Source organism: Mustela putorius, unplaced genomic scaffold (assembly GCF_011764305.1).
Source record: "Mustela putorius furo isolate JIRA1106 unplaced genomic scaffold, ASM1176430v1.1 tig00003859_pilon_pilon_pilon, whole genome shotgun sequence".
NCBI lineage: Eukaryota > Metazoa > Chordata > Mammalia > Carnivora > Mustelidae > Mustela > Mustela putorius.
In genome coordinates, this window is record NW_025422011.1 from 19,632,575 (window position 1) to 19,645,076 (window position 12,502).

The following is a 12,502-nucleotide window of genomic DNA, read 5'->3' on the forward strand; positions in this document are numbered from 1 at the left end:
CTAAAATACATTCAGAATATTCAAAAAATATTAGCATTTTGAAATGGTTAGTCTAGAATCCCAACAGGTTTTTAACAACCCTGGCAAAATAGGCATCCCTAGTAGATATGAATTTAATACTCAGAAACAGAAAATAATTTGAACAAAGAAGTAAGAACATATCAATTCTTTCGTCTTAATGAGAGTCAAAGCTAGAAGTTAATTTTTGCCTTTAGACTAATTATGTCTTACTTAGGGCATGTTAAGCCATAAAAATTAATAAGAGTAGTGAAATGTATCCAATGAGCATTAATATCTTTAATTACTCTGGTTACAGAGAATGAGAGTTCATTCTTCCTTGCTGTCTGTTAGGAGTTTTCATGAGGAACACAGGTTTGAAAGATATGCTATTCCATTATTTGCTTAGGGAAAATAGAAAATGTTCACATATTCATAAAAAGTATTTTCCCACAGAATTAGATCATGACAGCTTTATTGCTTCTTCAATTTAATTTTTCTTAAGTTTATCTTCTTTTATATTTTTGTGATTTAAGTTTATTTTTTTAGGTTTCATAACTTTTTTATTATAAACTTAACAAATGATATATTTGTAACATTTTTTGCATAAAATATACAATCTGTTATTTTTATGGAAAAAGGCATAGTAATTAGTTATGTAATCAAGGGTAGCCCATAAGATTATCAGATCTTAAATCTAAAATAGCACAATGTTTGCAGAATTAAATCCAGTTTTTCCCCTCTATTTGAGAGTGAACAATTACAATTATCTTTATCTCTCCTTCTTACCCAACCTTCAATTACATCAACAGTCTAACAGAGAAAATAATAATTACTCACCAAAAATAAATGTTAAAAAATACAAATTAGTGGGGCACCTGGGTGGTTCAGTGAGTTAAGTCTCTGCCTTCAGCTCAGGCCATGATCTCAGGGTCCTGGGACGAAGCCCCACATCAGGCAGGGGGAAGGGTTGGTCTCCTCAGCAAGGACCCTGCTTTCCCCTCTCTCTCTGCCTCTCTGCCTACTTGTGATCTCTCTCTCTCTTGTTAAATAAATAAATAAAATCTTTAAAAACATTAGTTTAATTCTTAGTTAACCTAGAATTTCCAAATAGGGAGAACAAGCACAAAACTTTCTGTTTGAGTCTACCAAAATTTGGAAGAAGTAATTCCCAGTACTATGAAATCTCTCTTCTAGATCCCACCAAATGCACAAAACAAACAAATAAACAAAACATTGTTTTAATAAGTATAACTCAATCCCATATTTGTTGAGGTTGCAGTCATCTCTTTATCTCCTTCTACACTCATATTAGTCATTCAGCTGGAAACACTGAACAAGTACTCTTGGTGACATGCTTTTCAAAAACAAACTAACCAACTCAAGACCCTGAACCTCAGCCCACCCCTCTGAACTGGCATGTTCTCACAGACCAAGCCATTACACACCTGCCCTAACCATCCCAGAGTCAGATACCAGACAACTAGGGGCATTCCCTATGCCCCAGAGCCCGCTGAGATCATTCACTTGGACTCCTCCTAAGCTGCTTCCCCTTCCTCACACATCTTCCCCACAGAAACCACAATAAAGGCTCTTGCCCGCAGTTTCTTACCTCCCTCTGCCTCATGACCTACCCGAGTACTTCCCTGGACATTCACCTGTCACAAGTCATGCCACCCCCCTGAGAACTGTGAGAAATAAACTGAATTCTCAATGGTGGTCATTTCCTGATTGGACTAACTGTACCTTAAATTTTCCATTTATATATTATATTTTAAAACACACTCAGATCCTAGAAACAAGATAAAAGGTCCAGTCCCCATAAATGGTATGTAAGATGGTTCTGGAGAATAAAGTCGAAATGCAGTGAGAAAATCTGGAGAGAAGTTTGATTCTCAAGCTTTGGGGTGTATCAGAATCACCTGTGGAGTTGATTAAACAGGCAGTGTATGGCCCCACCATGGAGGGATTCCTGTTCTGTAGATGAGTGGTGGGGATACAGTGAAGAAAATCCAGTCACCAGATCATAAAAATACATGGTCGGCATTCATTCCAAGAAAAGATTTTTGTTGTATTTGATTGTTAGGGGTCTTCTAATTACCAGCCCTCATTTATTGATGAAAACAGAGGTCATGAGTGGGACAAAAGTGCTGGTATCAGCCCCACACCAATGGATCCTGAATTACGGCATATAATGACCTTGCCTGCTCAATCAACTCCACAAGTGATTTTGACACACCCCAAGGCTTGAGATTCAAACTTCTCTCCAAATTTTCTCACTACATTTCTACTTTATTTTCCAGAACCGTCTTATATACCATTTATGGGGAGTGGACCTTTTATCTTGTTTCTAGGAACTGAGTCTATTTTAAAAATGATTTCCCAGCCCCAGAGCAAAGGACAGGAGAAAGAAACATACTTACAGTAGCTTGTTGTTTTTCTGCTTTCTCGGTTGTCTCTTTAAGTTGATTTTGCAGGACCTCCTGGAGAGACTTCATTTGTTCTCTAGGAGAAAACAGAGAGCAAAAGAGAGACATAATTCTGTTATTTCTTCTGTACATTATGAAAGGAGGCTTTGCTGTCGACATACATTTAGGAAACAGATAACAAGAATTGTATGTAGGGACACACTTAAGCATGCAGGATTTATTTGAGGATTCTAAGAATAAAGTTTTCTGTTCCATGCAAATACTAAAGCAAGCTGTATTTAAAGGAAATTGCCTTGCTATTGTGTCTAGTAAGAATCCCACTGTGTGAATCATCTGTGAGCTGCATAATGTGTTAAATCAAATCAACGTAATAATTAGAGTTGAAAAGCTAATTTTAGTGACAGCATGCCAGGGTACGAACATGCTGCTTAGAAAAAAAGTTGCCATGGACTTGCTGATAGGATAAAATTACAACTCCCCTTGGATGCTCCTAATTGATTAATTCTAAGGCAGTGTACTTTAGACATCCTTTATAAGGCCTGAGACTTTTTATAAAAATGAAAAGAAAAGACACTTATTTTGAACTTGAGGGCTGCCTCATTTACTGTGGTTAATAAGAGAAATACATGTCTGCATGTATATACACATTATCTCTCAAGCTCAGTAATGCACACGGATCTTGTCTCACTTGTTAAAAATATAAACATTTCCATAATTTAGCATTCCTCTCAAGGGTTGAAGATGATAAATCATACTATCTTTGTGTGCCCCCATTTTATCATCTAAGCTACCACTTCCAAAAGTTTTGATACCAGATGAGGGTTTAGTTTGTAAGTGTGTGTGTGTGTGTGTGTGTGTGTGTGTGTGTGCATGTGCACACACATGTTTTATTCTGGCTATAGGAATAAACTTTAAAGCAACAACAGCCAAACAGAAAGATTTCCTAGCCTAACCAGCAGAACTCAAATTCATTTAACATTCCCAACCTAGTGCCAAAACACTACCTCTACAACCTTTGTGTGCAACCATACTACAGAGACTAGGGAAAGGAGTGCACCCTTTTAGGCCCAATTTCTTCATCTATAAAATGGGTATACTAATAGAGCTATCTGATAAGTTTGTAATGAGGTTTAGATGGCATAATGTAGGCAAAATACTTAGTACAATGCCTGGAAAATAATCACTTAATAAACATGAGATCTCTGGCATAACCACCAGGATCACTGCAGGTCCTAAGTTCATTCTTTGGCCACCACATCCTACACAACCGCAAGCTGTTCTTTCATCCACTGGGATTTAATGATGCTCCCAGATTTCTTACTCTAAAAACCCTTAGGTCAGATATTTCAGAATATCAGTAAGAGTCTATATGATTGCTAAAATCAATCTGAACTTTGTCAAGGCAAAATATAATTGGAACAAGTTATAAAATAATTATAGTCACTTTGGTTTGTAGATGAGGAGAGAGGACTTCTGACTCGCTCCATAGGCCCCCTCCACCAACAGGGATTTACCTCAACTATTCCAACTACTCTAGGGTCTTATTTGGGATACCGAGATGAGTCTTTAATTCTAAGGAACTCTTTGAACACCATCCTGATCAAAATACCAATGGCATTTTTCAAAGTGCTGGAACAAACAATCCTAAAATTTATATGGAACCAGAAAAGACACCGAATTGCCAAGGAAATGTTGAAAAAGAAAAACAAGGAACGGCATCACGTTGCCTAATTTCAAGGTACATTAAAAAGCTGTGATGGCCAAGACAGCATGCTACCGCCAGAAAAACAGACATAGACTAGTGTAACAGAATAGAGAGCCCATATATGTACCCTCAATTCTGTGGTCAACTAATCTTCAACAAAGCAGGAAAAAAATATCCAATGGAAAAAAAGACAGTCTCTTCAATAAATGGTGCTGGAAAAATTAGCTACATATGGAACAATGAAACATGACCATTCTCTTACACCATATACAAAGAAAAATTCTAAATGGATGAAAGACATCAACATGAAATAGGAATCCATAAAAATCCTAGAGGAGAACATAGGCAGTAACCTTTTCGACACTGGCCACAGCAACTTCTTTCAAAACATGTCTTCAAAGGTAAGGGGAACAAAAGCAAAAATGAACTTCTGGAACTTCATCAAGATAAAAGCTTCTGCACAACAAAGGAAACAGTCAACAAAACAAAAGTAGAGACAACCCACAGAATGGGAGAAGATGTTCACAAATGACACTACGAACAAAGGGCTGATATCCAAGATCTATAAAGAACTTCTTAAACTTAACACCTGAAAAACAAATAATCAAGTCAAAAAATGGGCAGAAGACATGAACAGACACTTCTCCAAAGAAGACATACAAAAGGCTAACAGACATATGCAAAACTGCAAAATGTTCAACATCATTAGCTATCTGGGAAATTAAAATCAAAACCACATTGAAATACCAACTTACACCAGTTAGAATGGCAAAAACTGACAAGAAACAACAAATATTGGAGAGTTTGTAAAGAACGGGGAACCCTCTTACACTGTTGGTGGGAATGCAGTTGGTATAGACACTTTGGAAAACAGTATGGAGATTTCTCAAAAAATTAAAAATAGAGTTACCCTATGACCCAGCAATTACACTACTGGGCATTTACCCCGACGACACAGATGTAGTGAAAAGAAGGGCCATATGTACCCTAACATTCATAGCAGCAATGTCCACAGTTGCCAAATTGTGGAAGGAACCCAGATGCCCTTCAACAGATGAATGGATAAAGAGGATGTGGTCCATATATACAATGGAACATTACTCAGCCATCAGAAAGGATGAATACCCACCATTTGCATCAACATGGGTGGAATTAGAGGAGATTCTGCTAAGTGAAAGAAGTCAAACAGAGAAAGACAATTGTCATATGGTTTCTTTTAATGGTGGAGCATAAGGAATAGCATGGAGGACATTAGGAGAAGGAAGGGGGAATTGAAGGGGGATAAAGCAGAGGGGGAGATGAATCATGACAGACTATGGACTCCGGGAATCAAACTGAGGGTTTCAGAGGGGAGGGGGGTGGGGGATGGGTTATCTCAGTGATGGGAATTAAGGAGGGCATGTATTACATGGAACACTGGGTGTTATAAGCTACAATGAATCATAGAACACTACATCAAAATCTAATGAGGTATATAATTTTAAAAATTATTAAAAAATTATAAGAAAAAAGAACTGATGATGGCTCCAGTGACACCTGTGATAGGTTGCTCAGCATGTTGAGCACATTTCTGCACAGAACTTTACTACAAGGGATTTGGCTTCATACATCTTCATATCAAATTATAAATATAAAAAACACACTCACCCAAATACACTACAGGAAGGCATTTTTTTTTTTCAAGTGGTTACCAACTTGTAAAAACATCTCAGATGGAGCACTATCCCGCCTATTCTTTTCTGTTTTCAGAGAACACGATATTTTACAATCCTTTGGTACACAGAGTCTAAAATTGCCTTCTAGGAATCTCCACCCACCAACCACAACAGTGAATAAAATGTCTTATCACTTTTTTTTCCTAAGACAGTTTTCAGACACCTTAGGTTACCCTCCTACCCACCCCGCCAAGTCTCCATTTCATGGGTACACACTCTTGCTCTTTGTATGGTATGTTTTAGATCTGGTCTTCTGCTATGAATATTATCTAGGCTGTCAAAATATTTCTGAAAATATAACACTCAAGAGTCAATACAACATTTGTGCTCACTCTCTCCCTCCCATACACATGTGCACACAAAAATTTGCACACACATTCCTTTCTCTGTCTCAACAGAAAGGCATTCTTTGCTCTCTCTGCATGGTTGTATATGGCCCACCCCATAACCTCTGAGTTTACTTACTTAAGTCTAGTTCCAGCTACACAGGGAGACTGATTAGATGCCTCTTGATTACAATTCCAAAAGGGAAATTCCAATTGATTTGGTTTTGTCTTGGTGATCACCTCTGACCTATTAACTGTGATTGATGTTGGGAGTCACATTAAAGAAGCATGACTTCTTGAGACCACTTCTGCAGATAAGTGTTAGGTGGCAAGCAGCCCAGAGGAAGCAGAGTTAGGAAGAGCAGGACATTCAGACAGAATGGCATCTACAACACAATGTGCTGTTCAGATTCAGATAATACTTCTAAATTTGCCATCAGTCAGTATTTTTTAAAATTCCAAAATAATACTCTTTTTCTTTGATGGTTTATTAGTATCTCTTCTTTTCAAAATGAGATACACAGCCTGCTTCACCTTCAGAGAACCATGATTTTTATATATCTCTTTCTAAGTAATCAACAAAAATTAATATATCTAATGTAATATCCTTCTGAGACATTACCTATTGTTAGAATTTACTGAGTTTTCTATTCTGATTTCGTGTACATTATACAAGTTACACATTTTAAACAAGTTTTCAAACTTGGGATAAAACCCTGAAATTGATCTTCTGCTATGAAGATTATCTAGGCTGCTTTGTGATCAGATAACTAACATGAAAAGGTGTGTCTACTGGGTGAGACCAGTCAAGTAAATTCCACCTAACACAACTCTCTTCAACTCATTTAGGCCCTTTGAGCAACCGTTTCCTATCTATTAAACAGTTATAATCATAACTGTTTATAAGACAACAGTGAGGGTGAAATGGGAAAATATATATAAAGCATCTGGCAGAGCCTCTAAATGTGTAACAAATAGTAGCTTGTTTCTACTTAAAGTATCTTTTTCCTTTGAGAGGCAATTTCAATCATATAGCTTTTCATACTGCATAGAAATCTATCTCACAATATACTTTCTTTAAAAAAACACAATCCAACACTAATAAGATTATATTAATTCTACTTGTATTGTTAATAAGATTACCCCATTCTTCACCACCCCCACCATTACCACCATGATCAAGTTTTGATACTATTACACAGGGCCCACTGAAATCAGTGTTATTTCATCTGTCTGTTGACCGACAGACTTGCTAGGGTCTATCTTACTCGGATAAAGGGGGAAATTCACAGGCATGTAAACATTCTGTGATCTGCAGACAAGCAACATAGCGTTATGATCACTAGCAAACTTGCTAGAAATGCACAATTTCCAGCCCCACCATAGATTTACTGTATACAAACCTGCATTTCAATAAGATTCTGAGCCCTTCAAGAGTCAGTAAGAAGAGAAGTGAATTAATGCATTTTGAATGACCCAATTTTTGTGAAATTTCTGAGTGGAGTTTGACACTCTGGGGGAAAAAAAAAAAACTGAGAAAATGAAAGGAAATCACAGTCTTACCTTTGTCTCTGACCTATTTCCAGAAGCTTCTCAACATCAGTTTTGGAAGATCTCTCATCATTTTTCAAAGACTGATAAGAAAAGTGGGAAAAGAAAATCTTATTCAAGTGATAAATTGGGGCTCACTTTACTTTTGTCTCTATGGCACAGGTGTGACTGCTCTTCCATCCTGAGACAAGAAGGTGCAAATGAGGCACGGTGATCGTCAGGGCTCTAAGGGTGCCCAGAGGAATTTATGACGCCAAGCACAGGTGCTACCCAGTGGTGAAAGGGAATAAACTGAGCCTCAGCCCTTAGAGGTTCGGTGGAGGGGAAAACGTTCTCCAATACCTAGGTCTCTTTACAAGTGAGTATAAAACACATCTTCTGCTCTTCAACTTGAAGTTTCACTGTGTTCTCTGCAAGCATGTCAAGCCAGCTCTGGCATCGTTTCTACAAATTCACATGGACATAAAAGACCTTTCTGAATCTGCTAAGTGATGACATAATTCACGATCAAAGAAGCCCAAAAGCATGTACCTGTTTGGTCTTGTCTATTTAGAATACACAGAAAAACTAGGGTTATGTAAAATTGTAACTGCTCTGACAAGATAGGGCGTATAAAGGGGGAAAAATAAAGTATCATCTCAGTCATTAGTGTTTATTTACTCTGGCAAATTCAACATCCACAGACCATGACTTCAAGTAGAAAAGCACACTGAGCTCTTCTCATTACAGAATCCCTCCCATTAAGTCTTCCCTAAGAACTTTCTTATTTGTACTCAATAAACTATTTAACAGGGTAACCTATCTTTCTTGATATTAGACGTTGAAACTAAGGAGGAGTGATATTGTTTGCAGGAAAAGCAGCTGTGGCAGGCAGAAAATTGACAATCTTAGGAATGGCAAATACTTTGTTTACTTAATATCTATTTAACAAATACCTATCATGAATTATGCAAAGTCCTGTGCAGAGGCACAGTGTCTGCCTTCACAAATTTTATCGGCTAATGCTGAAATCAGGTAACTTTCATACAGTGGAATCAGCATTCTTATTGGGATGTGATGGGCTAAATCACATGAGAAAAAATTCTTTCTGGGCACCTGGGTGGCTCAGTCAGTTAAGCACCTGCCTTCGGCTCAGATCATGATCCTGGGGTCCTGAGATCAAGCCCCACATCTATAGCCTAGAGCAGGTCAAGGAATCTGCTCTTTGACTTCATTAGGTGAAGATCAGGGATGAGAGTTTTGAAGTGTCTACTTTAGACAGTTACTGGAAAGCTCAAAGGACAAAACAGATGTGGAAAAACAGTTGATGAAAAATACATTAAAACATGCTTATTCATTTATTGACCATCTGTTATATTCTGGGCATTCTGAAGGAAACTATGATCAAGCATATGACTGTCTTCAAGAAATTTAAAACCAAAGAACAAACAAATGAAAAAGAACATGAGATGCAGAAATGGAAAGTGCAGGTGCAGACAGGAGTCAGCAAGATATATCTCAGTAGGAGAGCCAGCATGTTCTTAATTATCATTTACCCAGAAATGCCAAGGGAAGTGGATTATACTTGGAAAATATTCTTAGTTCCTATGAAGATGTTAAAGGTTGAGACACCTACTAACTGATCAACATAATACTTATTGGTTGACCTGCATTACCATCCATGACCATCCATCCTGGGGCTATGGTTACAGAGAAAAGACTATAAGACTTTCAAAGCTCCTATCTTCATGAAGCCCCACTAGAGGAAAGGTGTAGAATGGGCTCTGTAGTATTCACTGTGAGTTTAAAATCTAGAATCAGTATTTATCAGATATATGACCAGGCACTTCCTTGGCCTATTTGAGACTTGTTTCCTCATTTTATGAGTAAAATTTTGTAAAGAGGTTGCTAAGAGGATTTAATAAGATAGAAAATGAAAAATACCTTGTACACTGGCTGACAGGAAATGGAAAAAAGAAAGAAAGGCATTTTAAAAATTGCAAGTACGTTCAGTGGTACAATTGTTACCCTTTTAAGAAACATGACTCTATGAAATTATACATTCTTATCAAGCAATTTTTCAAAATGTGATTGGGTGTCTTAACTTAGGCTACCAGTGAGACACTGTGTCCTGGTCACGCACAGGCATCTCACCATATGCATGATAGAGTTTCAAAGTGCCAGGTATTTCCTGAGTCTGAGAAGGTGCAGGTGTACTGAACATTTTTTGCAGCCTCATATAATTGGTGAATTTCTACATAATGATAAAGTGCAACTCTGGTATCAGCTTCCTACAGAAATTTCACTTAGTTCCCTTTTCATCCAAGTCAGGGCTTCCCTAATGTTCTATATATTCTTACATTGCAGCACTGTCCTTACCCTGCTGCCTGTCTCTGTACTCTAATGGAATATGGGTGGCTTTTCTTCTCTTATTTTTATGTCCTCAAGTTGCAACATAACTTCTAAAACAGGAGCTTGGGCACTGGGCTCCTATACCTGTGCTGTCACCTAATTTTCTCTGTGTCCCCTAGAGCTGCTTAACCTTTCTTTAGGTCTTGTTTTCTTACCTACAGGATGAAACTACTAGTAACCAGAGCAGTCTTTATGTAAAAAATCAAGATTGTACAAAGAATACCTAACACAAGGCCTTGACCATGTTCAATAAGCTTTTATGGCTATGGACACCATCATCATCATTATCATCACCTTCAAGGAAAAGAAAGCTAAGGACAGCACTGACTCCACATGGTTCAGAAACATGGTTTTGTGCAGTAACTAATACATAAGCCCTGAAGCCAGATTTTCTGTATTTAAACTGGTTTCTTTTGTGACATTCAAAAATATCTTATCTAAGCATAATCCCTCATGTATAATAAGAAAAAAAAATCACATCAATAGTACCTTACAGATAGATACATTATGAAAATTAAAATTATGTCCTCAAAAAATTCACTGTTCGCTCAAATATCAAAATATCAGATATTTCAGAAAAAATCATCTTATCAGACATAGACCTAGTTTTTGGTTGAGATTTCATGGAGTATTAATACATTTTCATAGACGACTCTTGACTTTCTAAGACATTTTCCCATTTTAGCAATGAGGATTATTAAAGATTCTTGAGAATTATCCTTTGTGGAATTAAAAGTTCTCTTCTAGAGATCATTCCTATTTTCAACATAGGGGTCAAATTGATCTTAGAAGCTATGAGAGACTGATGGCCTTGCCAAGCACATAATTTTCTCCTTTCTGAATTTGCAAACCACAGATTCCCAAACTGCATTTCAAATGACATTTCTTTTCAAAGCCCGTATGATAATAAATAACTCCCTTGGTCAAACCCCAAAACATATTCAAAACTGGTTAAAAAAATGCAGGAGTCTTTAATGCTAATTCACCGAGACAAACCACGTGACTTCTCAGCCTTTGCTGCCCGGAAAATTAGTTTTCATCTCACCTGAAGGTTGACTTTAATTCCATCAAGTTCTCTTGATGTCTTTGTCAGCTGATGGAGGATGTTGGTTCGCTCCTTAAAGACTTCCTTCAGCTGCTTTTCTAGCTCTTCATAGTCCTGTCTAACACAGAAAAAAATCGCATGAGAGCCCCCCCAAAATGTTTCACTGGTCTTCAGCCTCTTTAAACTCTATCACAGGTGCTTGCATTTCAAACAAAATCTAGATCATTGGAACCTTAATTACTAGGATGTTTTGTTTTCCCTCTTCCACCTAAAAGGAAAAAAATTGAAAACAAAACAGTCTTACAACAAAGGTTTTATTTTGCATTAAGGGTTCTCTAAACCACAGAGAACATCCTGAACAATACTGTCTTTGACAGCTTGAAGATGGTTCATTAGGTACCTCTCGGAAACAGTTATTTTCCATGACATCACCGCACTTCCTCCTAAGGTCTTTGACATCTTACAACATGAGATATGACCTGAACCAATGTATTTCAAATATTTAGACAGGTTCTGACTGTGGGGAGACATACTTGTGGTTAGAGTCAGGGCAGAACGTGGGGGTCTTGCTTCATCTCTGTAGGTAGGGAGGAAGCCCAGAGAAAAGACAGCCCTTCCCAAACATGTCTAAGAATCTTTATTGCTATTAAAGAGGTAATGGGGAAAAAACAAAGTATCTATGAAATCAGTAAATAAATACAGTAATTAGAGTAAAATTTGAACAGATTGTTAACGAGTTTCAGGAAGGAAAGACATTTAACTCCATATCATCTGTACATATTTTTTTCTTACCTTTCTCCTATGGTCTTTGTAAGACCAGTACTGTAATTCTCATTTTGTAAACATAAAATAATTGAGCTCAGAAGGATCAAGTTACTGCTCTAAGATCCTATTCAAGGAATAGATGGGCAAATAGTGTGTGTTTGTGTATATTTATGTATGTTATGGCAAGTGCGTGTGTGTATAGGGAAAATGTAGACAAGGAAAATGATCGTTTTACTTGCATTTCTTTCCTTGGGGATCATCTGACTATGCCTTCTACCCATTCATATTTTGGGTTAGTTTTTGTAACAGCTTGCTGGGGCTGCTATCACAAAGTAGTACAGAATGGGTGGCTCAAACAACAGAAATTTTTTTGTCTCACAATTCTAGAGGCTAGAAATTCAAAATCAAACTGTTGGTAGAGTTGTTTCCTTATGAGGCCTGTGAGGGAAAATTCTGGCCCAGGCCTTGCTCGTTTGGCTTGCAGATCATATCTTTCCCCTACATGTCTTTACATGGTCTTCTGTGTGTGACTCTGTGACTAATCTTCCCTTTTATAAGGACTCCACTCATATTAGTTT

The 12,502-nt window shown here is 37.4% G+C and overlaps 1 protein-coding gene across 1 annotated transcript in view; it reads right to left on the minus strand.

Moving 5' to 3' along the window:
- LUZP2 (leucine zipper protein 2) overlaps positions 1 to 12,502 on the minus strand; it is a 500,071-nt gene that overhangs the window by 272,485 nt on the left and 215,084 nt on the right. Inside the window, exons 2-4 of the mRNA XM_045066118.1 lie at positions 11,160 to 11,273; positions 7,736 to 7,806; positions 2,421 to 2,502 (exon numbers count right to left, since the gene is read on the minus strand). Coding sequence (XP_044922053.1) covers positions 2,421 to 2,495 — 75 coding nt within the window. The 5' untranslated portion in view covers positions 2,496 to 2,502; positions 7,736 to 7,806; positions 11,160 to 11,273. The remainder of the gene's footprint in view (positions 1 to 2,420; positions 2,503 to 7,735; positions 7,807 to 11,159; positions 11,274 to 12,502) is intronic.